This window comes from Mustela lutreola, chromosome 14, assembly GCF_030435805.1.
Source record: "Mustela lutreola isolate mMusLut2 chromosome 14, mMusLut2.pri, whole genome shotgun sequence".
NCBI classification, from domain to species: Eukaryota; Metazoa; Chordata; class Mammalia; order Carnivora; family Mustelidae; genus Mustela; species Mustela lutreola.
In genome coordinates, this window is record NC_081303.1 from 49,429,049 (window position 1) to 49,453,437 (window position 24,389).

A 24,389-nucleotide genomic window follows, 5' to 3' on the forward strand; every position below is an offset into this window, starting at 1 on the left:
TGTTTGTGAACTCATGGTTTCCTCTTTTATTCAGTGTGTTGTACTCCATTACTATCATTTTTAATCCATATTTGCCCACATTTGACCCACATTTGCCCAGTAACAGCTGTTCAAGCTGATTTTGTGTCCTTCTGTTGTTTTCTTCATTTCTTGAACACCTTAGTGCATTCTGGCCTGACAAGATTTTTCAGGCTTATCCTATATTTTTCCTCCTCCTGTCCTGGGATTAGTCATTTCTCTAAGGAGCCCTGGATCCTTTTAGTAAAGAATGGTACATATAGAAATAAGATTTGGGCAGCTCCTGGAGTCTCATTGCTTCCAGGCCTGCGGTGGGCAGAACAAGAATGTATAAATGGATTTACATACACATATTTCCATCAGCATTTATTCTTTATGTCTGTGTATTGAAAGTCATGAGTTCACATAGATGGCACTGCAGGTTTTAGTCTAGGCTTCTCTTTTTTCTATGCTTGTACCTTTCTTCTCCAAAAGTGAGAAACTTGTCCTTAAGAACACTGGTTTTATTGGTCCCCTTGTTGGGTAAGCCAGTACCGTTCCCAGCCTCTTCCTTCCCCTCAGGCTTGACATCACACACGAGGCTGCTGTCCTACAGGGACATCTTTCTCACCTTGTTTTGGTTCCAGTGACCCTGTACTAGGCCTCTGTCCTTGCTCCACCATAAGCACCTCGTCCTCACCATGTGAGGACAAACATCCTACTCCTTGACTCCTCTCCACATGAATGCCCTTTTCACACCTTTGGATGCCGTTACTGTGTGCGTGGCAGCCCTCCCACATGAGATGCTTACTTTCCTCACCCTGCTTTATGTTCTAGCTCTGTGCCGGGTCCCCACTTGGGAAGACCCTGCCTGCCTTAACGCCGCTTAGTCATTGTTGTCCATTCTAGGCTTACCCTCCATAAATACACACTCCTCATCCTAAATGGGGATTTCTTCTGCACAGAAGCCTTCCTCGCCCTGCTCAGGCTCCAGCATGCTCCTACGCAGGTGCCTTCCCAAGCCCTCCTTAATTCTGATGCTCTAGGCCACCTCAGCCTTGTCACATGGTGCCTTCCTCATTCAGTCAGGCTCTTACACTCTGGTCTGGGCCATGTGCCCTTCCCTCTCCCAGCAAGAGCCTACCTCTCATTCTCAGCCTCACCTAATGCCCTCGGACTAAATTGAGGGAGGCGGGGAAGGAAGGAAGAGACTCACTCTGCAGTTTTAGGCTTGGGCTCGTAGAGCTACTCCATGTGGGCTCCAGATTTATGGCCTTTTAGCTGCATTCTGTGCTGCCTGTCTTCCAAAGAGCAGGGAATTCACTGAATAAATTCAGAGAAATACTGTGCAGCTTTTTTTTGTTGTTGTTAAGAAATTTTAGATGTTTTAGCAGCTTTTTTTTTTTTTTAAGATTTTATTTATTTATTTGACAGAGAGAAATCACAAGTAGATGGAGAGGCAGGCAGAGTGAGAGAGAGGGAAGCAGGCTCCCTGCTGAGCAGAGAGCCTGATGCGGGACTCAATCCCAGGACCCCTAGATCATGACCCGAGCCGAAGGCAGCAGCTTAACCCACTGAGCCACCCAGGCACCCTACTGTGCAGCTTTTGAAAATGCACACTGTTATACTGCCAGCAGAATCTAAATTAACAGCTCCCTAAAGGGTATGTCAGAACATCCACATTGAGAGATTCCTTGGAATCTCCTGGGACTCAGCATATAGTTACATTCATGGCTAAGCTTTATTACAGTGATGGGTTCCCGGGTGGCACAGTCGGTTGAGCATCTGACTTGATTTTGGGTAATGTCGTGATCTCAGGGTCAGTCTGGCTCCAAGCTCAGCAGGGAGTCTGCTTGAAATTCTCTCTCCCTCTCCCACTTGTACTCTCTCTCTCCCTCTCTCTAAAATCTTCAAAAATTTTATTACAGTGATGGGGAGATAACACTGATCATAAGAGAGAAAAAGACGTAGAGTCTGAAGGAATCCATGTGTGCATTGCTTTTGTGATCTCCCTCCCACGAACAGAGCACACACACTTCCCCCAGGGATAAAAATGCAGCACTATGTGTGGGATGTTTCTGCCTAAGGAAGCCCAGTAGAGACTCAGACATCCAAGGTTTTTAATGGGGCTTGTCACGTAAGCACCCTCTACCTATCACATAGTGAAACTAGACTCGCAGAAGGATGGCACGTGTTCAGCATAAGACATCTTCTTTGCGCAGTCTAGGCACTGTAATCAGCTGACTGACTAGGAACATCTTAAGGGTCGACTTTGCAAGCAAGGTATCTAAGGGAGCAGTCTTAGGGCTGCTGGGTTCACTCTCTTTTGCACAGACTTACTTGGCTACATTTTTCAAAATACTGTATGCTTTCCCTACCTTTGTCTCATCTCTGTTCCTGTGTGCAGAAGGAGATATATACAGAATTACTCATTAGAGCATAATTTGTAATAATAAAATATGCAAAATACGTTCATTTAAAACAAATTTGCTACATTCATAAGGGAAGTGCTGGGCAGCTATTAAACATTTTTTAAAGGGAAACTTAATTGGTATGGAAAGATAAGGATATATTGTCAGTGAAAAAGTGAGGGGCAGAATAAGGTGCATAATATGCTGTCATTTGTGTAAATAAGGGAGAAAGTGTTTTTGATTCACATGTGTATTTTTAAATCTCTGTGAGCATAAAGGAGAAATTTGACAACAGTAGCTGTCAGGGAGTGGGGACAGGAATGGGAAAGAGCTTTTTTACTGTAACCCATCCCTATGCAGTTGATTTTCATTATTCATGAGTTCCATGTTTGCAAATTTGCCTACTTGCTAAAATTTACTTGTAACCCCCCAAATCAGTACTTGCTGTGCTTTCATGGGCCATCTGCAAACATGTACAGAGCACTGAGAAATTGGAGTCACCTGACTTACACACTGCTGGCTGAGATAGATAGATAAATATTCTTTTAAGTGTACATGTAAACATTTAAATCAGTCTTCTTTCCTTCCTTCCTTCCTTTCTCTCTCTCTCTCTCTCTTTCTCTTTCTTTCAGTAGTAAGCTCTATGCCCAATGTGAAGCTTGAACTCATGACCCCAAGATCAAGAGTCACATGCTCTGCCAATCGAGCCAGCCAGGCGCACCTATAATTTCTTTTTTATGTCTGAGAATTCTATACTCAAGTGGTTCTCTTTGGGTAATAGCATGGCAGGCATTTACTAATCATTTTCCAAGTGGTTTTCATTATTTGTATGTTACTTTTCATTTAGAAACAAAATCCAGTAAGTACATTTTTAAAAGGGAAACTATTGATACGGAAGGATTAGGAGATTTTGTCAGTTGAAATACGACACTGACAATAAATGTCAGGTGACTCCTGTATACAGAGGGTACATTACAGAAGTCCTTCAGTAATTTGAAAACTGCTTCCAGGAAAGAAAAACTTAAGCAAAGACAGACCCAGGAGCAAGAAAGATTGGCATTAGGTTCTGCCTTGAGGAGGGAGTAATTGAGTAATTGTAGTTTCTATTTAAAAAACAGTGGTAGCTGTTGTATTTAACTTTTTGGGTGTGCCAGGAGAATGATAAATCCTGTCCAAATTTTTGAAAGGTAAAGGAATTTGCTGTACTTTTTAAAAATGGGCAGTCCACATGTGGCATTAATTTAGGACATAAATCTTGTGAATACTTTTTTTTAGCAAACTGCATTTCAGAGATGTTGAGCTAATTTATGTTTGTATTAGCAGTACCGTTGGACTGTGTGGTTCTGCATCCCCACTGACACGGTGTACTGTCAAATTTTCAGTCTCTCCCTATAATAGATTTTCATCTTTGCTCTTTCCTGGTACATTTGAGGATCTTTTTGTGATGGTCATTATTTCTGTTTCTCTTGTTATATTTTCAGCTTCTGAAGTAATGCTGCTGTGCTTTCCTAGAATTTTAAACCTTAGCTTGCTTATGATGAGAGCTCCATCATAATCCAACAGATTCAAATCTGTCTTCGTCCTTTGTCCCTTGGTTGTCACTAACCACTTCCTCTAAGCTTATCACTATCTTGAATACTCTACCATAGAGAAATTTTGCCTGCTTTGATATCCCCATCAGTGGAATCACAGAGTGTGCACTGTTGTGCCTAGCTTCTTCCTTCTGCACTGTCCTGTGTTCAATGTAGGGACGGTTTATTCCTTCTCAGTACTGGGTAGCATGCTATTGTGCGAATAAACTACAGTGTATTTATCAGTGCTGGTAATAGTGTACATTTGAGTTTCCATTTTGGAGCTATTAAAATAGTATTATCCTGAACCATTCTTTATACATGTCTTTTTTTTTTTTTTTTTTTTTTTTTTCGTTTATTTATTTATTTATTTATTTGAGAGAGGGATAGATTGATCACAAGTACACAGAGAGGCAGGCAGAGAGAGGGGGAAGCAGACTCCCCACTGAGCAGAGAGCCTGATGTGGGGCTTGATCCCAGGACCCTGGGATCATGACCTGAGCAGAAGGCAGAGGCTTAACCCACTGAGCCACCCAGGCGCCCCTCTTTGTACACATCTAATGTATATCTGAGAATTAATGTATCTATTTTGGCTGGACATATGCCCTATGATCCAACAGTTTATTCTAGGTATGAAGGTGTCTTTTTCCTCATTCCCCTTCATAAGAGTGAGGTAACTTAGGAAGGAAAAGTACCATCCTTAGTGTGTTATTTGTACCTTACTTTGAGAAGTCACGAAAGTGAAAATTTTTCTCAAAGCTGTGAGCTCTCAGTTTTAAATAAACTCCAGTGTATTGGGTCCTTTCTCTGTGCTAAATGTTTCATATACATTATTTCATTTTATCCTCCTAAGAAGCCAAGTAGATAGCTCTTATTTACTGCCATTTTTATGACTGAGGAAACTAAGGCTGAGAGGCATTAAATTATTTGTCCGACATCACATGGCCAGTATGTAGCATAATGTTATCTTTGGTTCCATAATCTTAACTAATATATTGTCCCTCTTCTCTAAATTAAACGTAGGCACCTTAGGGGTTCCACCAGCAGGAGATGAGCTACTTTCCTACTCCCTTCATCTCTCCCTCGAGCATGGAGGGCCCCTTTCAGCAACCCCTCTTCTTCTGCTCACCATCTGTTCACATGCCTCAGAGTTTTGAAGCCTGAATGAACTTTATTCAGAAAACAAATGACCACACACCTCATTTTTTATTTGAAAACAATGTATTTTTCTTCCTATAGAAAAAACGTAGTGAGATTCCTTGTTACTGGGAAAATCAGCCAATGGGATGTCAAAAACTAAACTGCGCTTTCCATCACAACAGAGGACGTTATGTTGATGGCCTTTTCCTACCTCCAAGCAAAAGTAAGATGTGTTTTTAATTTTTAAAAGAATAATTGCTATTTAATGAACACCTGCTTATGTACATTGGACAGAGTATTTTACAACATTGCCTTTTAGTCTTGGGAGAGAGCAGTTTTATTTCTACTTTACAGATGAAGGAACTGAACTTTTAATTGAGGTTAAATGACTTGTATATAGCCATAGTCATAAACAAATTAAGTATCACAGTTAGGATTAAAACTTCATTACCAAAAGTCATGCTGCCTCCCAAATGTTTCTTGGCATGACAGTTTAGGTTACTATACCTTCATTTCCCATTTTCTTATAAGACCCAGTGTGTTTTCCAAAAGAAACCGGATTCTCCAGGCCAGGGTTTGGCAAATCTGGTCCTTCACCCATTTTATAAAATAAAGGTTTATTGGAAGGAAGCCATGCCTGTTCATTCACATATTTTCTATGGCCAGATTTTGTGCTCCTTCTCCACAGAGTTGAGACACAGAGGTCTACAAAGCCTAAAATACTTAATATCTAGCTCTTCACAGGAAAAGTTTGCCAGCCCAACTCTAGGCTATAATCTAAAATAAAATTTATATTCCCCCCAAAACTGGTTTTTACTTGCCTTATCTCCTTTAACATTTCCTACTGGAATGATCAGCCATTTAAAAGCCACATCTTACGCGATTAAAATTTGATGGCTACATGTTGTCCCTTCTGTTTAAGAGAAAAAAGTGGGCTTGCTCCTCTTTGGTTTAGTTCAGAAGTATTATCTACCATGTCTTTTAACAGCTCCTTTTTTGCTGAGCAGAAAGCTTCGAATTTCAATATTAAAATTAAATGTCTAGAATTTGTAAAGTTTTATGCACCTGGTGTCCAGATTATTCTGTCTTTTGAACACATACTTTGAACATTGTGTACAGTGAAGAGTTACTAGCTAAAAGCCATTTTTTCCCTCCCTGGGAGTTGAGAACCTAATTGTGAGAATGGAGAAATCAGGTAAAAAGACTTAAGTGGTTGAGGGAAAAGCACCAAACTTAGCATATGTGGTTGGAGATTTTTGATGAATTGGGACTTTATCTTCTATTTTTAATTTATGACTGATGTTGTATGTTCAGCTGTGTTGCCTACTGTGCCTGAGTCACCCGAAGAGGAAGTGAAGGCTAACCAGCTCACAGTTCAGCAGAACAAATTGTCTGTCCAGTCTAATCCCTCCCCTCAGCTGCGAAGTGTTATGAAAGTAGAAAGTTCAGAAAATGTTCCTAGCCCCACCCATCCACCAGTTGTAATCAATGCTGCTGATGATGACGAAGATGATGATGGTAAGTTTTAGCTCTTTCTTTAAGGCAAATAACTGATCAGGGTCACTCAGTGAATTGGAATCAAGATTAAAACTTGAGGCCCTCTGTTAATTGTAAATTTGCCTCATCTGTCGATATATAGATCAGTTTTCCGAGGAAGGTGATGAAACCAAAACACCCATCCTGCAACCGCCTCCTGAAGCTCATAATGGATTACGGACAGCCTCTGCCCGGAAACCTGGAGTCAATTTGAAGCAAGGTAAGAAGAAGCTGCTTTGATCTGCTTCCTGCTCATAAATCTAAAAGCACTGTTGAATGTGCCCAAACTACTTTAAATACATTTGAAATTTAGATCATGGGGGCACCTAGCTGGCTTAGTCGGTTAAGCTGCTGCCTTCAGCTCAGGTCATGATCCCAGCGTTCTGCGATCGAGCCCTGCATGGAGCTCACTGCTCGATGGAGGGCCTGCTTCTCCTCCTCCCTCTGCTGTTCTCCTGCTTGTGTGCTTTTTCTGTCAAATAAATAAATAAAATCTTTTTTTTTTTTTTTTAAAGATTTTATTTATTTATCAGAGAGAGAGGGGGGAAGAGAGCGAGCACAGGCAGACAGAATGGCAGGCAGAGGCAGAGGGAGAAGCAGGCTCCCCGCTGAGCAAGGAGCCCGATGCGGGACTTGATCCCAGCACGCTGGGATCATGACCTGAGCCGAAGGCAGCTGCTTAACCAACTGAGCCACCCAGGCGTCCCAATAAATAAAATCTTAAAAAAAAAAAATTTAGATCATGATCACTACCACCTCTCTGTCCCTGACTCTACAGTACACACACCCATGCTGACACTTGCTTTCTCTTACTCATTCAGAAAACATTTGCTTGTGCACAAATAAAATGCAAAGGACATGAGATGTTAGTTCCTCATGTGATTTCTGTTTGGGTTTCTCAGGTGAATGTTTGAATTTTGGAATCAAAACTCTTGAGGAGATTAAGTCAAAGAAAATGAAGGAAAAATCCAAGAAGCAAGGTGGTAAGTCATCAGTTATGACACAGACATTTGAATTTTGCTGGAGAAGAGTAACAAGGAGACTTCTGATAACAAGGACACTGGCAAGAGCCAAAATGATCACATAGATTTTGACTTCTGTGGCTTGTTTGAAGTAAAACACAGACTTACTTAAATCAGGGCTGCTTTTTTAGTACTTGAAAGAACTGCTCTATCTTCAGAAATACAACTCCAAAAAACTACATATAAAAATCATATTGAGAGGAAGACCTTTATTTTGTAGTAGATGAATTCTTCTTAGGGGCTGCTGGAATTTACTAAGGTTGACTTAGCCTGGTCAGTCTATATTTCCAACCCTAAAAATTCAGATAGAGTGTGAAATGTAGAGTTAAAAAGGATCACATGGTTGGTTTTAAGTATTGGCTTGCCAAAGCTTGTTCTGTAGGAACCTTGGAGTTGTGTTTTGCAGGTGATTGAATATAGATTTTAAAAGGTCAAATTGGCTTGGTGGCAGTGTGCTTCAGGTTAACCTTACAATGTTAGCCTTTTCGGTAAATAAAAGTAGATTGAGGGCCTAAGTCACTGAAAATTTTGTATTTTATTTTTACCTTGTGCCCAAAGTAGATAAGAGATAGGGATGATCTCCTTTCCCCCACCCTACCCCAATTCACTGTAGGCAAATAGGAACAGAAAAACTGGCTTATAGTCATCCAGTGGTCGGTATTGAACTTAACTGATCACAGAAGCAAAATTTCTTGGCTTATAATAGCTTTATTTTCCATAAATTATTTGCTGTTCTTTGACTTGCTTTATTCAGAAGGTTCTTCCGGAGTTCCCAGTCTTTTACTCCAACCTCAGCCCATTCCAGGTCCTGAAAAAGAGAATGTCCGGACTGTAGTGAGGACAGTAACTCTTTCCAGCAAACAAGGTGAGGTATAGGTAGGTCTAGGTTGAGAGTTGTCAGGCTGCCACTTTTTAATTGAGCGAGCCAAGTCCTTGAGTGTAGTGTGCCTTTGATGGGTTTGCAGGAAGACCTTAGTTATGTTGGTCAGATAGAAGGATGAAAAAGAAAAATCAGTGCATTTGACTCTTTAAAGGTTGAAATTCTTGCTCAAGCAGCTCTCATATTTAGGTATATTTAATTTTAAATACTCTTTATCTGTATCCGTTCAGCAAATTTATTGACTGCCCATTATGGGTAAAGAACTATAGTAAACTTTATAAATTCTAGAAATATGTAGGACTTTTCCCTTAAGAGTTTTAAACCTGGTAAGAAACATGACACAAGTAATTGTAGTATACAGATATATTTAAATGTGCTGTTCAAACAACAAAGAACTAGAGGAAAGAGAGCTCACTTGCAAAAGTATAGCTTAGGTTTGGTAAGCAATTCAATTGATGATAACACACCTGTTTTCATGTACTTGGCTGCTGTTAATTATTAGGACTGTATTACCGATTCCCTTTGGGCTGTGCATTTGGCTATTTAAATTACTATTTAATAGATTAAATCTTTTTTTACACCATATGACAGTCTTAATACTGAGATCTGACTTTCAAGAGACTTTCTGGGTGGGCTTAAGACATCAGAACATATTTTGTACCCATTATTATTACTGAATACAGAAAAATTAGCTAATTTAGAGAAATTCTGTTTTTTGCCATTTCAGGAGAAGAACCCTTGGTAAGATTGAGTCTCACTGAAAGACTGGGAAAACGAAAATTTTCAGTAGGTGAGATGAATTTTGTGCAGATCCTTTGTTTTCTTCTGTTCATGCATTAACATGATAATGTTCCCCCAAACTGCCTTTATACAATGTCCTGTCGATACTAATTTATTTGCTGGTCCCTCTGAATGCTTGGCTGAAGGAACTTAGAAAATTCTTTGTTTTTCACATGTGCATTATACCTATTACTGATTTACAGAAATTTAGAGTGTTAGAATTTAAGTAGATTATAACCAGCTTTTTAGAAGGTACTCTGTTGAAAAAACAGTAAAGAAGATACTTCTTTGTTTCTTTGGACAAATGAAATTTGAGTTTTTTAGAGGGGAAAAAAGTGTCCGGTTAATATAATTTGGTCCCTGAGTTTACTGATGCTATTTTATGTTTAGGGAAGTGTTTTATCATATTATTGAATTGTTATGTATATACTCTAATGTATCTGTCTAAAAAGAACTTTGAAAATTTTGTCTGATTTCAGCTATTTCTTCATATTTTCCTTAAAGTATGGTTACAAACATGAAATATTACCTATTTTGTGTTCTCTTTGATACCATTTTCACTGCCTAAGAAGTTTTAGGTAAAAAATAACAGCTTTTTAAATTCCACATACATATAAACTTTGTTATTTTTTGGTCTCACATTTAAATTATAAATAGAGTAGAGAGAAAAATCATACCCTGTGTAGGGTCTTTCGAATTTTTAATGGGATGCTGCAAAGATTATCTTTAGTTGAGCAATGTGAAAAACAATTTTTAACTTGTGACATTTAATCAACTCATATTGAACAGTATAATATAATAAACCACGAGTCAGGAAACTTGGTAAGGTCTTGGCTCTGTCACTAACTGGTGACGAGTTTTTTATAATCTTAGATGTCTTATCTATAAGTGAAGAATGGGGGCTATTTGGTCTTCCCATTTATCATGTCATGGAAAAATACAAAGATTCCTTTGCTGTCTACCAGGAACATCCGAGGTGCATTTAAGCACAGATATGTCTGGAATTGGGCCAAGTGGCCATTTAAGATGGTTTTTGTATGTGAAGTTTTTCTCACATATTACTAATGCTGAATTTTTGCCTTAATCAGGGTTTATTCTCCATTTGTAGTTTTAGTTAGTCCATTATTTGATAGATGTTGATATGTGCTTCTACTCTTTGTCCCTTTACTCATTTCTTCCTTCTGGTACATTTTTATTCTCTAACATTGAGTTTTCTGAGCACACTAGTGAATGAACACACCATATCAATGCAGAAAACTGACAGACTTATTCTGCATTGTCTCTTTTGCTTGTATTTCTTGACCTTGTTGAAGATTGATTTGAACTAAGTTCTCTCCGTTTGTAGGGGGTGACAGCGATCCTCCATTAAAGCGTAGCCTTGCACAGAGGTTAGGGAAGAAAGTGGAAGCTACAGAAACGAACACTGACAAAGCACCAAAGAAAGGTACCTTTGTTCTAATACACTGTGTGTGTGTGTTCATGATGCTTGTTCTTTGTAATGTTAACAGACGTTGTTCATCATTCTTTTTTGCTCAGGTAAATTAGATTATCTTGTGTCTGCATTATTCTGCAAACATTTGAGTATTTACTCTGCTGGATTCTAGGGAGATGCCACTGGATAGAATAAATACCATCACAGTCTTCAGGAACTTACAGTATAATGGCAGATAGGAATATTTATATATATTGTGATAAATTTCGTGATGGAAAAAGTACACAGTGTTATGGGAGCACACAGGAAGGGCATCTCTTACCATCTGTCAGGAAAGGGTCCCCAGGGCAAATTATATTGAAACCTAGACCAGAAACATGAGTCAGGAATAGGCAGGTAATGTTGAAGGACCAGAGCCTATGCTGAGGCAGAGAGAAAAATATATGCAAAGGCACAGAGCTAAGAAAGCAGGTTGTACTCAAGGGACTGAGTGTGGTTGAAACATAGAACTGGGGTAAAGAGCATGTTGACTGGAGAGGAGAAGGACATAGATCATTTGGAGCCTTTTAAACCAGGGTAGAGAGTTTGGGCTTAGTAGCAAACCATGGATGGGAAGGTTATGAACAAAATCAGAAGCTCAGATTTGCCTTTTAGAACCATTGGCCTGCCTAAAATATGGAGAAAGGTTAGAAGGACAAAAGTCCTATCTAGGATATGAGTTAGCAGCCTGTTATAAAATAATGTAGACAAGAGGAGTTAGTGGCATAGAATTTAGTGTTCTTAAAAGTTGGTATGGAGAGATGTGGACTAAATTGAGAGATATTTGGGAGTTAGAATGATTACGTGGTTGAAGTTCTATTTATAGAAAGAAGTCAAGGTTGGAATTTGTTTTCCTTTTATGACTTGGCAGTGAAACATGGTGTTAATTACTAAAAGAATAGGTGGTGTTTTTCCCCTTTTATTGTGTTTAGTTTTAACTTGTCTTGAAGATGAGAAACTTTTTTCCACTGTTCCTATAGCCCAAGAGGCTTTGATGAGTAGATGTCTTCATCTAGGGCCTTTCTTTGGATTCTCAGAGCAAACAGCTTACTTTTTCTTTGCAGTCATAACCTTTTCCTCCTTGCCTATTGATTATATTAAAAATTTTCATAACTAAAAATTACATTTTAAATAGATTGGGGGAGCCTTTTGATGCCATTAAGAGTATAAAAGTTTGTATAGTAATAAAAAAATTATTTCCCTGAGGGGTGCCTGGGTGGCTCAGTCATTAAGCATCTGCCTTCTGCTCAGGTCATGATCCCAGCGTCCTGGGATTGAGCCCCGCATTCGGCTCCCTGCTCAGCGGGGAGCCTACTTCTCCCCCTCCCACTTCCCCTGCTTGTGTTCCCTCTCTCGCTGGGTCTGTCTCTCTCAAATAAATAAGGAAAATCTTAAAAAAAAAAAAAAAAATTTTCCCTGAATTCAATAGTTTTTGCTTTTCAAATCTAAAAAAAGATTATATTTTTTTAAGCCTTCCCAAGTGCTCTAGGGAATCCATGATTCACAGAGGTCTTGTTCTGTGGAAAAGAAAAATTTTAAGACCTTAAGAGATTTTTTTTTTAAAGTATTTGCATTAGAAAACAAACAAGCCTAATTTGTGAACTTTGAAAAAAAGGTCTCTGTTCAACTTTTGGTTTTTTTAATGTGTTTTTTTACAGTTCACGTTTCCAAGTCTCTGAAGGAGCGATTAGGCATGTCAGCTGGTCCCAACAGTGAGGAGGCAGCAGGTAAGTAAACCCTAAGACCAGCTTCTGATATTTTTTTCCTTCCTGTAACAATATTTACTTTTTCTCCGATTTATTTTCTTGTTAGGTTAGGACTTGTGGTTAGGTTAAGGCTTGTGATTTTTGTGGTTTTATATATACGTTTTTTTTAAGTAATTGACAACTCACTAGTATTAATTCTTTTTTTAAGATCTTATTTATTGGCGAGAGAGAGAGAGAATGAGTAGTGGTGAGGGGTGGGGGATGGGGAGGGAGGGAGAGAGAGAAGCAGACTCCCTGCTGAGCAGGAATTCTGCCCAGGGACTTGATCCTAGGATCTGGAAATCATGACCTGCACCAAAGGTAGATGTTTGACTGAGCCACCGAGGTGCCCCAAGATGTTTGACTGAGCCACCGAGGTGCCCCATGAATCCTCTTCTTAAAAGATGGTGAAATGATGACTTCACCACAGCATTAGTAGCTAGAAACTAGAAACCACCTAAACACCCAACAAAAGTTCAACTAAGGTGCTTATGTACAAAAGTAATTATTGTCACAAGTCATATTTTGAACAATAATGATTTGAAAAACTTCTCACCTCGTATTGAATGAAGAAAGGTTACAAAAGAACATATACTGCTTTTGACCTTTGAATTTAGAGTAAGAATCTTATTTTGTGGAGGTGATGAAGCTTATTTTCTCATTGTAAAAACTTAATCTTAGAAATAACATCCTTATGTATGAGATGATTCCAGTTTTGTAAAGATAAAAATACATGCCTGGGGAAAACACTGCAAAAATACACCAAAATAATTTTCTTCTCTGTATTCTATACTCTTCCTGTACTCTGATTTTTAACGCTTTTAAATCATAAGATCTAACCACTTAGTGTTTATATGTATATAGTTTAAAGAACAGTAAAATGAACCTGTACCCCAGCCATCCTGTTCTTTTGTACCTCACTCGTCTGATTGAGCCAGGCTGGCGCCCCTCAGTTTGCTGCTTTTTCATTTTTATGTCTATGTTTATGAATGGTGTTAGCCTGTGTTTCTGTTTTTTCATCCTATCCTTATCTGGTTTATATATTAAGATTTTTACCAGCATCATAAAAGGAGAGTCTGATGTCAGACATTCCTACCCCCCCTTTTTTTTTTTTTTTTAAGATTTTTATTTATTCATTTGACAGAGATCACAAGCAAGCAGAGAGGGAGAAGCAGGCTCCTCGCTGAGCAGAGAGCCCGATGTGGGGCTCGATCCCAGGACCCTGAGATCATGACCTGAGCTGAAGGCAGAGGCCCAACCCACTGAACCACCCAGGCGCCCAGACATTCCTACCTTTTTGTAAAGAACCTGGGTTTATTCTTCAGAAACTTTTAGAATTTTCTCTGTATTCTTCCCTACTGTGTTGGAATTTTAGTACAGTAGGTCTAAACATGGCACCTTTGGTTTATTCAGCCCAGTGTTCAGTAGGCCTTCCAGATCTGAGGACTTAGTTCTAGAAAACATTGCTCTCATTTCTGAGTATGTCTTCCCAGACTTCCTTTGGTTTCTCTGTGCATTCTTACCAGACAGAAGCTGAAATGGCAGGACATAGGCTTCACGTCTCTTTTAACTTTGCCGTCATGCTCTCCACTCCTTGGCTTTTTGTTTGTCTCTTTGTTTGGTTTTGATTTTTGCCTCACCTTCTCTGGTCTTTGCTTGGCTTTATTATCTAGGTCAGGAATTGACAGACTTTTTCTATGGAAGGTCAGATAGCAGATGTTTTCAGTTTTGGCGTTGCAATCTCCTCACAGCTACTGCACCATGCCATCGTCATGCAAAAGCAGTCCTATGCAGTATGTCTGTCCATCCGTTTGTCCACGCAGCTGCGTCCTAATCAAGCTGTGTTTACACAATGGAGGCAGAGGCCCATCTGCTGTAGTCTGCCAGGCCTCTTCTAGATGGCTGATTTTTGACCAGCCTTGTCTCTTTGATGCTTTTTCAGTTCCTTTGGTAGGGTTTATTTGTGCATCTGTGTCTTGTTTGTTTGTTTTTGAAGACTTACTGGTTTGACAGAGAGATAGCAAGAAGGAACACAAGCAGGGGGAGTGAGAGAGGGAGAAGCAGGCTCCCTACTGAGCAGGGAGCCCAATGCTGGTATTGATCCCAGGACCCTGGGATCATGACCTGAGCCAAAGGCAGACACTTAACAACCGAGCCACCCAGGTACCCCAAGTGCTCCTGTGCATTTATCTTCCAAAGACCTTTTTTTTTCTCCTGGTTTTATAGCCTGATTTCGGGCTCCCCTAGAGTTTCTACTTGGAATCATTTAAAAAGAGAAAAAAAAAAGTGTGTATTATTTTGTCATCTTTATCACTTCTTTGTTTTGATCCACTTTTAATGTTGTTGTTTAATAGCACTTGGGTTTCCTGTGGCGGTTCTAAAGGTCTTACTCCCAAGTGGTCCTCTCTCCTAACTGGGAGGCACAAGTGAGGGCTGCCTGCATTGGGGAGGGCATGCTAAAAGGCAGCTTGCAGGGGCACCTGGGTGGCTTATTCGGTTAAGTGTCTGCCTTCTGCTCAGGTCATGATCCCAGAGCTCTGGGATCGAGGCCCGCATCAGGCTCTCTGCTCAGTGGGGAGTCTGCTTCTACTTCTCCCTCTGCCTGCCTGTCTGCCTACTTGTGCTATGTCTGTCAAATAAATAAAATCTTAAAAAAACTAAAAATAAATAAAAGGCAGCTTGTGTGGGTTGCAGGCTAGAAGTTTGGGGGCCCATACCATTGCCACAGTAAGAAAGATTCTTTCCTTCCCTGGCTTTCCTTTTGCCTCTTCTCCCCTGTTGTTTTTCTGCTTGGCATTTGTTCATCTTCTCCTCCAGCCCCACCTCCTAACTCGCTCCCCTTCCCAGCAGATTCTCCTCTTTTCCAGGAGCAGTTCCCAGAAGGTGGTCATGACTGGTCCACGTGTGCTGTACGGCATCCTTATATTTCTACCCACGGTCGCTTTTCTTACTAGTTAGGCAGTTTTCTTTGACTACTGGGAAGAACAGATCTCAATCCTACAGTTTCATTTGTTCTTTTTCTCTTTTTCTGTAAATTCATATAGCTGCTGTCTTCTCTCAGAAATCCCTCAAGATTTATGATTTATGCTCTGTCAATGGCAGCTTATTCTCCACTGCTATTGTGGATTTATTCTATTTTTAATGTCTTCTCTGTTGTTTTGATAAAATTTTGGTAGAGTGGGGAAATAAAATCTTCAACCATTCACACAATTCCTTGGAGTGGTAATTTTGAGATCAATCCACCATCTTTAAGTGGGAAAAAAAATTTTTTTAAAGCCTAACAAAGTAATTCAGTATCTGCTTGAGTGCTTCCTATGTACCGTTATACTAAAATATTTCCAGTAATTACATTTAGTCAGTTTTCATGAAGTATCTAGTATGGCTGGAAATGCAGGACATTGCAGTACTGTGGGAGCAGTGCTGTGATCACAGAAATAAACTAGATTGAAATAAACTACATAGAAATAAACAGAGATTGGTGGGTGGTTCTAAATCGAACTTAGTTAAAACTAGGCAGCAAGAGAATGAGACCAATAGGGCACATTCTCTGTCGAAGGCACAGCATGTTCAAAAGATCAGAAGGTGAAACCAAACATGATATGTTTAAGGTTGTTAAAGGATATTTTTTGTTTTGGATCTTTCACTAAAAGCTGTTAATCAGGGGCGCCTGGGTGGCTCAGTCGGTTAAGTCTGCCTTTCAGCTCAGGTCACGATCTCATGGTCCTGGGATCAAGCCCTTGGACAGGCTCCCTGCTCAGTAGTGAGTTTGCTTCTCCTTCTCCCTCTGCCCCTTTCCCCTCCTCGTGCTCTCTCCCTCTCAAAAAATAAAAAAAATAAAACCTTAAAAAAAAAAAAAAAGCTGTCCTTTAGTTAACAAATGCGTGTGTACGATCTCCATTATTTTTCTGGTTTTTCCCACATCACTTCATTATTTCTTTGAGCCCTCAGTAAAGATGAGCATATCTGTCAAGTGTGAAAGTTGCTCTTTAAACAGATGTAGCATGACTAACATATCATTAAAAATAGCTCTTCAGTAGCATGCCTGTGTCTGGGCCTTCCCCATTTTTCTTCTGTCTTGTTACCTGTTTTACTTCTATTCATCCTTCAAATGTCACTTAAACATTACTTCCTCTGAAAAGATTGCCTCGACTAATTCTTAGACAAAGGCTGGGGTTCTTGCTCTTTTATAGTATTCTACTTCCTGTATGAAAGTTGTCATTATTGGGGTTCCTGGCTGGCTCAGGCCATAGTGCATGCAGTGCAGCTCTTGATGGCAGGATCATGAGTTCAAGCCCCATTGGGCTTAGAGCTTGCTTTAAAAAAAAAAAAAAAAAAAAAACCACAAATTTAGTATTATCATATTGTAAACTACTTGTGGTCAGAGACTGTGTCTTATCGTTGTATTTCTAGCACAGTGTCCCGCACATGTTTATAATGAATGGAAGAATTAATTTATTGCCATTTTGTTAAGATTTATAATGACGGGGTGCCTGGGTGGCTCAGTGGGTTTGGGGCCTCTGCCTTCAGCTTAGGTCATGATCCCAGGGTCCTGGGATCGAGCCCCGCATCCATCAGGCTCTCTGCTCTGCAGGGAGTCTGCTTCCTTCTCTCTGCCTGCCTCTTTGCCTACTTGTGATTTCTGTCTGTCAAATAAATAAATAAAATCTTAAAAAAAAAAAAAAAAAAAGATTTACAATGACAACCATCTCCAACTAATACATGGCTTTGAGATTCTTCAGGGATAAGCTTTTGACTAGAACCCTAACAAATTTTTGCCACCTAAGAGTTTTCTTTGAGGTCCACTACTGAAATGTGCAGTATTTTAAAACTGAAATTGAAACTAATATGCTTTGATCATTTTAATTACCTGTCTACAAGATAGCGCTCTATTAGGATTCTGCCCTGTTCTAAGAATAGACAGCATAAGTTGTTAAGCGGTGAACTCTAAATACAGTGACTTGTTTCTCCCTCCCCGTAAAAACAGAGCGAGGCACTAAAGTTGGTGAAATCCATGTGAAGACATTAGAAGAAATTCTTCTTGAAAAAGCTAGTCAGAAACGTGGAGAATTGCAACCTAAACTGAAGACCGAAGGACCTTCAAAAGTTGATGATACTACTTTAGGAACAAGAAGCCCCTCCACCATCAGAATCAAAACCTTCTCTGAGGTCCTGGCTGAAAAGAAACATCGGCAGCAGGAAGCAGAGAGACAAAAAAGCAAAAAGGATGTAACTTGCATCAAGCTAAAGACAGATAGTGAAATTAAAAAAACAGTGGTTTTGCCACCTGTAGTTACCAGCAAAGGACAATCAGAGGAGCCCGCAGGTAGAGCAAAGTCCATGCAGGAGGTGCACATCAAGACGCTGGAGGAAATTAAACAGGAGAAGGCACTGCGGGTACAGCAGAGCTCTGAGGGCAGCACCAGCTCCCAGCCTCAGCCTGAGGCCACCCCAGGGGCAAGGCGGCTTCTCCGAATCACAAAAAAAACAGGTAACACCACAGTTGGTCTGTAGTACCATTTCCCCAGATCATATTTCAAAGTGCAGTATTGCTCAGGATTTTCCTAGGAGTTCTGTGAGAACTTTACTCAGATAACTTTGAAGACCACTGGGTCAAATGCAGTTAAGCTCTTTCTTTGCAGGAGCACTATTATATACACCTTTGATATTTTAAGGTGTTTTTTGAAACTTTATGAGGACGAATGGGCTTCATCTACAATTTTATTTGTTCTATCTTACCTTTATTTTCATTAAGAAAAGTTTTGCTTTCATCTGTTCTGAAGTTGCAACCTAAATGAAATAATTAATGGTGGTTTTAATGTGAATATAGGTATAAAAGAAGAGAAGAAACTACAAGAAGGGAGTGAAGTTGCTTCCCAGAGCGGGGTTAATAGAACAGAAGCTAAAGAGGTGAGTTTATTTAAGATCATTTCATGGTTTTATTCATGGCGGGCGAAGGCCAGGTGGATGATAAAATGTGCCTTTTAGTTTTAGCTAATAAATTTCTTTTTAATGCTTTAATAATAAACTAGATAAACAGTTACACTTTTTTTAATAAAAATTTCATCTTTTTTTTTTTTTTAAGATTTTATTTATTTGACAGAGAGCACACACAAGTAGGGGGAACAGCAGGCAGAGGGAGAGGGAGAAACAGGCTCCCTGCAGTGTGGGCTCGATCCCAGGACTGTAGGATCATGACCTGGGCCAAAAGCAGATGCCCAACGATTGAGCCACCCAGGCACCCCTATGCTTACACTTTTCTATGAGGATTTTGTGTACTTGGGTTTTTATTTGTTGTCTGCCCCTTAAAATTGTTGTCGTTGTTTTTTAACTAAGCATAATGGCACTCACTGTACAAAAATTGGGAACTTTTATCTTTTAAAAGAATTAAAACCCCATAATTCCGCAACCCAGATACAACACCCTATAGCTTTTTTTTTTTCAGGTATTTTTCTCAAGTCTTTTATTTATGTACATATGTATGTGAACTTGTTCATTGTCTAACTCATGTTTAGAAAGTAATTGATACCTCCATAGTATAACACTTAGCAGCCTGCTTTGTTTTTGCTGTATTCATAGTTCTTTGGGATGTCCATTTTTACTGACCACATAATGTTCTATTATGTCAGTGTAGTCTGCTTCTGGACATTAAGATTTTGCTTTACACAATTAAAGTAATGAACATCATTGTATATAAATCTTGGTGCAAGTGTCTGATTATTTGGGAGGCATTTGTATCTGACTTAGGGTCATGATTGTCTGTGCCTACAAAATCAGGGTTTTCATTGTTTCATACATCTTTAACTTTCATCTTCAGCTAGGTATTTTCTATTTAATATCAAAGAGCAAAAGCTCTTCTGTTTTAGATCATGTTAAACTTTGCTTGACATGGATGTCAGCCCAGTAAATTATAAACAAGATTTTCTTAATTGAGATAAAATTGACATATTTTTTCTTTTAAACAAATTTTTGTTTTGTTTTGTTTTGTTTTTAAGATTTTATTTTTTAAGTAACCTGTACACCCAGCGTGGCGCTCGAACTCACAACCTCGAGATCAAGAGTCACTTGCTCTGCCGAGTCAGCCAGGGACCCCAAGTTTTTTTTCGGTTGTTTTAATTGAGCTATAAAGCCTGGTAACTTACAAATAATTATCATACAGATTGTTAGAGGTATCGAATTTTAAATCTTTCATATAAATTTACACTCAGGTTTCAGAAGAGGCCACAGGAGTTGGCATTACTAAAATTCAAGTCAAGAGATGTGAGACCATGAGAGAGAAGCACATGCAGAAACAGCTGGAGAGGGGAACCTCACAGAAGGAGAAATCAGTTCTGACACCTCTCCGGGGAGACGTAGACTCTTGCAATACTCAGATAGGAGAGAAGCCGGTGCTAACTCCTGTGCCGGGCCTCACACGGCACCTGGCAAAGCGGCCTTCCACAAAGTCATCCCCAAAAGCAGAGGTGGAAACCTCAGGGAGTGGGGACTCGATATTGAATGTGAAGTGTGCAGCACAGAGCTTGGAAAAACGGAGTAAAGGTAAGTCGTTTTTCTAGTGTGTCTTGCTTTAGGATTTGAAAATTACCAAGTTTCTAATAACTCCCTAGCAGCAAGTTAAATTCCATTTGTGTCGTATACTTGTCACATAGGTGAAAAGTAGTATTTCTGATAATTGTACTTAAAAGGACAAATCTTCTTTCTCAGAATTTAAAATTGCTGTTTAAAAAGCTTTGTCTAAGGGCACCTGGTGGCTTGGTCTATTAAGCCTTGGGCTCATGTCATGATCCCAAGGTCCAGCGATTGAGTCCCGCATCGGGCTCCGTGTTTAGTGGGGAGTCTATGCCTCCCCACCTTCCCCTGCTCGCCCACTCTCTAAAATTAAAATATTTTTTAAAAAAATAAAAGCTTTGTTTAAAGCTCACTTTGGCAGCACATATACTAAAATTGGAATGCCCCAGAGATTAGGGTGGCCCCCTTTGCAAGAATGATACACAAATTCATGAAGCATTCCATATTTTTAAGTAAGTCATGGGGACGTAACATAGCATGGTGACTATAGTTAAGAATACTGTATTGCATATTCAAAAGTTCCTAGGAGAGTAGATCTTAAAAGTGCTCACACAAAAAAATTGTAACTGTATGGTTATGGATTAACTAGACTTCTGTGACGATCATGTAGTCATGATATATACAAATATTAAATCATTATGTTGTATTCCCAAAACTAATACCATGTTATATGTCAACTATACCTCAGTGGGGGGATAAAAACTCTCTGTGGTGCATCTTTCCTCTGGTTTTGAAGAAGAAAAACACCAGGGAACAGAAGAACAGTAGCGAAGTCAAGAGCCAGTGAAAAGAATTATTTGAGTATACACTTTATGGCCACATTGTAGTGCACATTGTTTATGGATTATTTTCAGTTTAGGGGTGTGTGTGGTATTTCTAGTATTGCGAAGGAATTTAGATATTCTTAAGTTATTCTCCTTGTGAAAGAGAAATTATTTTAGCTATTAATCAGATATTTTTTTCTCCCTTGCAGCTAAACCCAAAGTCAATGTGAAGCCATCTGTGGTTAAAGTTGTCTCATCCCCCAAATTGGCCCCCAAACGCAAGGCAGTGGAGGCGCACCCTGCTGTCATTGCAGCTGTGAAGCCGCTCAGCTCCAGCAGCGTCCTGCAGGAAAGCCCCACCAAAAAAGCAGCTGTGGTAAGTAGTAGGTCTGGCTGGGTGGTATTTTGCACAGTGTGGTAGGAAAGCAGGGAGCAGTCACTGTGCTAGCTCTCTCTGTCCGTGTGCTACTTCTGCCATTTCCAAAGCATCTTAGTTATTTAGGTTGCTACTGTATTTTATATTCACAGACATTTGTGGAGTGGCAGAATGGAATTTTTTTTTTAACTAATTCTTAAGGGGGGCAAGATACTTGGCTTATTTCTATACTCAACCTTTAGATGACTTATTCTTGGATTTCCGAGCTTACGGAATGATAACCATGATTCTAAGAAAGTGCCAAAGTAAATGAATATGCTCAAATAAGAAAAGCCCGACTCCCACTGAATTACCTTCCTTTTACTTTTTAGGCAGTTGTCCCACTCCTTTCTGAGGACAAATCAGTCACTGTGCCTGAGATGGAAAAACCTAGAGACAGGTAATACCTTGCAGTTCTTCTTAACCAAACTTTAGGTTACTATATGCACTAGAGAATGACAGTGCTTAAATAAATCTTCAAACATGTCCAGCTTAGCCACTCACACCAACTTAATAGCCAACTTAAATAAATCTGCTAAACTTCCAATTAATTACAAGAAAACATGCACGCAGGGTTGCCGTTCTCCTTAGGTGCCGCTGTTTATATATTGACTGTATTATTTTTACAGTGTTTTAAATATCTGTTTGAATGGTTCTTTAAAAAGTTGAAAGTGCCTTATCTCAAGTCAGTATCTGTATTTTATTATCAGAGATGACTCTTTGCTAACTGTTCCTGAGACCACGCAGGACCATTCAGTCAATCATCAACAAAGGGCAGGTTTCTAATAATCTTTTGGGTTTTTCCCTTGCAGTCTTGTGTTGCCTCCAACCCAGTCCTCTTCAGATTCCTCCCCACCAGAAGTATCTGGCCCTTCTTCTTCTCAGATGGCCACGAAAACTCGCCGACTCAGTTCCACCTCAACAGGAAAGCCCCCACTTTCTGTGGAGGATGATTTTGAGAAACTAATATGGGAGATTTCAGGAGGCAAATTAGAAGCTGAGATCGACTTGGATCCTGGGAAAGATGAAGACGACCTTCTGCTTGAGCTGTCAGAGATGATTGATAGCTGAAGGCGGTAGAACATTTAAAAAAAAAACAAAACTGGACTTAGTTTCATCTATTATAACATTTACCCAAGATGATCGTTTCTTTAGTCTAGCATTTACCCCAAATCAGAAGTATACCTCTGAATTACCTGTATGTGTCCTGAATTCCTTGGGGTCAGATTTTTAAAGTCCCCTCGATAACCCATTTTGTCCATTCGATGCCATGGCTTAGCATCTGTGAGAAAAATATTCTGTCTTACACCTCTCCACAAAAAAACTGAGAGGGAGATCCAAGTCGAAGGGTGCAAGAGAACTTAGTGACTCCTTGAGGTGTTTGTCAGTTTGGGCCCCCCCCCCTTTGCTGTAGTATTTCTTTTATGTATTGTCTTAATGTACTTATTAATGTAACCTGAGTTTGAAAAGGATGAAGACCAGCTGCTGCCAGTAAGGACCAAATTTCACTCTATCACTAAACAAAAGATCCACTCCGTCTGCGTTAAATTGTATGTCTTTTTAAAAGTATTTGGAGATTCAACTAAGCTTTAGAGAAGGCTGAGCAACTCTGGAAGCTCATAATCTGGACATAACTTTTTCGACCTGATTTCCATGCTTCTGCTGCTCTGTAAGCCTCTGAAGAGCAATAGCTAATTTTATTATTACTGTAATTTTTTTAAGGCTTTAAAGTGCCTCAGGGGTCCTCTGAAACTAATTTTCTATTTCTGGGATTCCCTGGATTCTTAATAAGAGATGGTGACATAATGATTAGAGGAATTCTTTTTTTAGCATGAAAGTTGTCCCTTCTCTTCTTCAGTACTTGCCTCCAACTGGCATTGAATTATCACAGGGATTAAAATCAGTTTAATTTTTTATTCTAACTCTCCCAGCAAACTCCTCTTGCCCAGTATTTATTTGGTGCCCATTAACCAGCAGAGGGGGAAAAAAAAAAAAATGAACTCCTCCAAGCTGCCAGTATTTGTCTCTGGACTGTAGCAGTACACTGAACTGTACTGTAGCGGGGGTGATTGAGATGCTCTGGGGGTGTATTGTATACCTTCCAGTTTTCTTCATTTCTGAATTGAATTTTCTTTTCTTGATGTCAGTCTCCTTCATACCACCTCAAGGTTTAGACTTGTGAAGGAACAAGTATGATGGGGATAAGAGTCTTGAAAGGAGACATATTGTACATAATCAGAAGGAAAAGGAAAGAAGGACTTGTCTGACTTGCAATTTTGCTGTAGGTGGCCAGTTCTGTTTCTCATAGGGAAATCTGGTCCACCTGTCGCGTTGGCTCCTAAGGAACTGCTGTTGTAAGCGGCTCATCAAGAGTTGCACCTCACGTAGCCTTGTTGGGAACATGGAAACGGAAGAAAGCCACAGGACTGCCCGTTCAGTCTTGGGAAGATCTGGATGATTCTGCACAAGCAAAAATGACTTGAAATTTATGTATAGACACCTCTCCACCAATCCATCTTCAGCTGACTGAATGTTGTATAATAGCCCTTCTCCAAAGCAGGGGTGGAATGTTCTGGTTTCACCACAAATTTTCTACTCATTTCATTTTTGGAATCCACTTAAAGATTCCAGGTCCCTTTTGTATATAACCTTTATCCTTTTGCTTTTTTAAAAATAATTTTGTTTCATATTTAAAGTCCTTGTATTAGTCAATGATTCATGTTCAGCATTATTTGAACCATTTGCCATTACAAGAAAGAGAAATACTTATTTGTGTTTTAAATAAAACTGGTGTAGGAAAGTCTGGACGTCATGAGTTAAATGGTCATACATCCCTTCAGCCTAGGATCTGCCTCGATGGGGGTCCAGTCACAATGTTGTTGGTCTCTTGCATAAATGCTCGAATTTCACAGATAACTGTGTGGCTTTAGAAACTTCTCACAAGGATGTATTGCCAAACTTAAAGTGTGCTGTTTTAACCGCATATACTTCAGGCAAGAATATTATTAAATGGGAGGATTTTCTTACCCAGCACTAATATAGAATCAGTATCCTTGTAGCTCAGGTAATGCCACTAATTTTTTTTTAAGAT

The 24,389-nt window shown here is 39.5% G+C and overlaps 1 protein-coding gene and 1 non-coding gene across 3 annotated transcripts in view; both read left to right on the forward strand.

Annotated features, from left to right (window-relative positions):
* Positions 1-24,105, forward strand: part of ZC3H11A (zinc finger CCCH-type containing 11A) — a 26,925-nt gene extending 2,820 nt beyond the window's left edge. Inside the window, exons 3-16 of one of the 2 annotated variants that reach the window (XM_059146900.1) lie at positions 5,219-5,342; positions 6,434-6,637; positions 6,759-6,875; positions 7,558-7,638; positions 8,432-8,542; positions 9,285-9,347; positions 10,683-10,781; positions 12,467-12,535; positions 17,538-18,041; positions 18,381-18,460; positions 19,759-20,089; positions 21,093-21,259; positions 21,631-21,698; positions 22,111-24,105. In XM_059146900.1, the coding sequence (XP_059002883.1) occupies positions 5,219-5,342; positions 6,434-6,637; positions 6,759-6,875; positions 7,558-7,638; positions 8,432-8,542; positions 9,285-9,347; positions 10,683-10,781; positions 12,467-12,535; positions 17,538-18,041; positions 18,381-18,460; positions 19,759-20,089; positions 21,093-21,259; positions 21,631-21,698; positions 22,111-22,369 (2,277 nt within the window). In that variant the 3' untranslated portion in view covers positions 22,370-24,105. The remainder of the gene's footprint in view (positions 1-5,218; positions 5,343-6,433; positions 6,638-6,758; positions 6,876-7,557; positions 7,639-8,431; positions 8,543-9,284; positions 9,348-10,682; positions 10,782-12,466; positions 12,536-17,537; positions 18,042-18,380; positions 18,461-19,758; positions 20,090-21,092; positions 21,260-21,630; positions 21,699-22,110) is intronic. The other variant, XM_059146901.1, reaches the window with a different exon arrangement.
* On the forward strand, positions 20,467-20,569 carry LOC131815401 (U6 spliceosomal RNA). The gene has a single exon (XR_009347711.1). It is a non-coding gene; the product is annotated as a U6 spliceosomal RNA (small nuclear RNA).
* Positions 24,106-24,389: the final 284 nt, after the last annotated feature.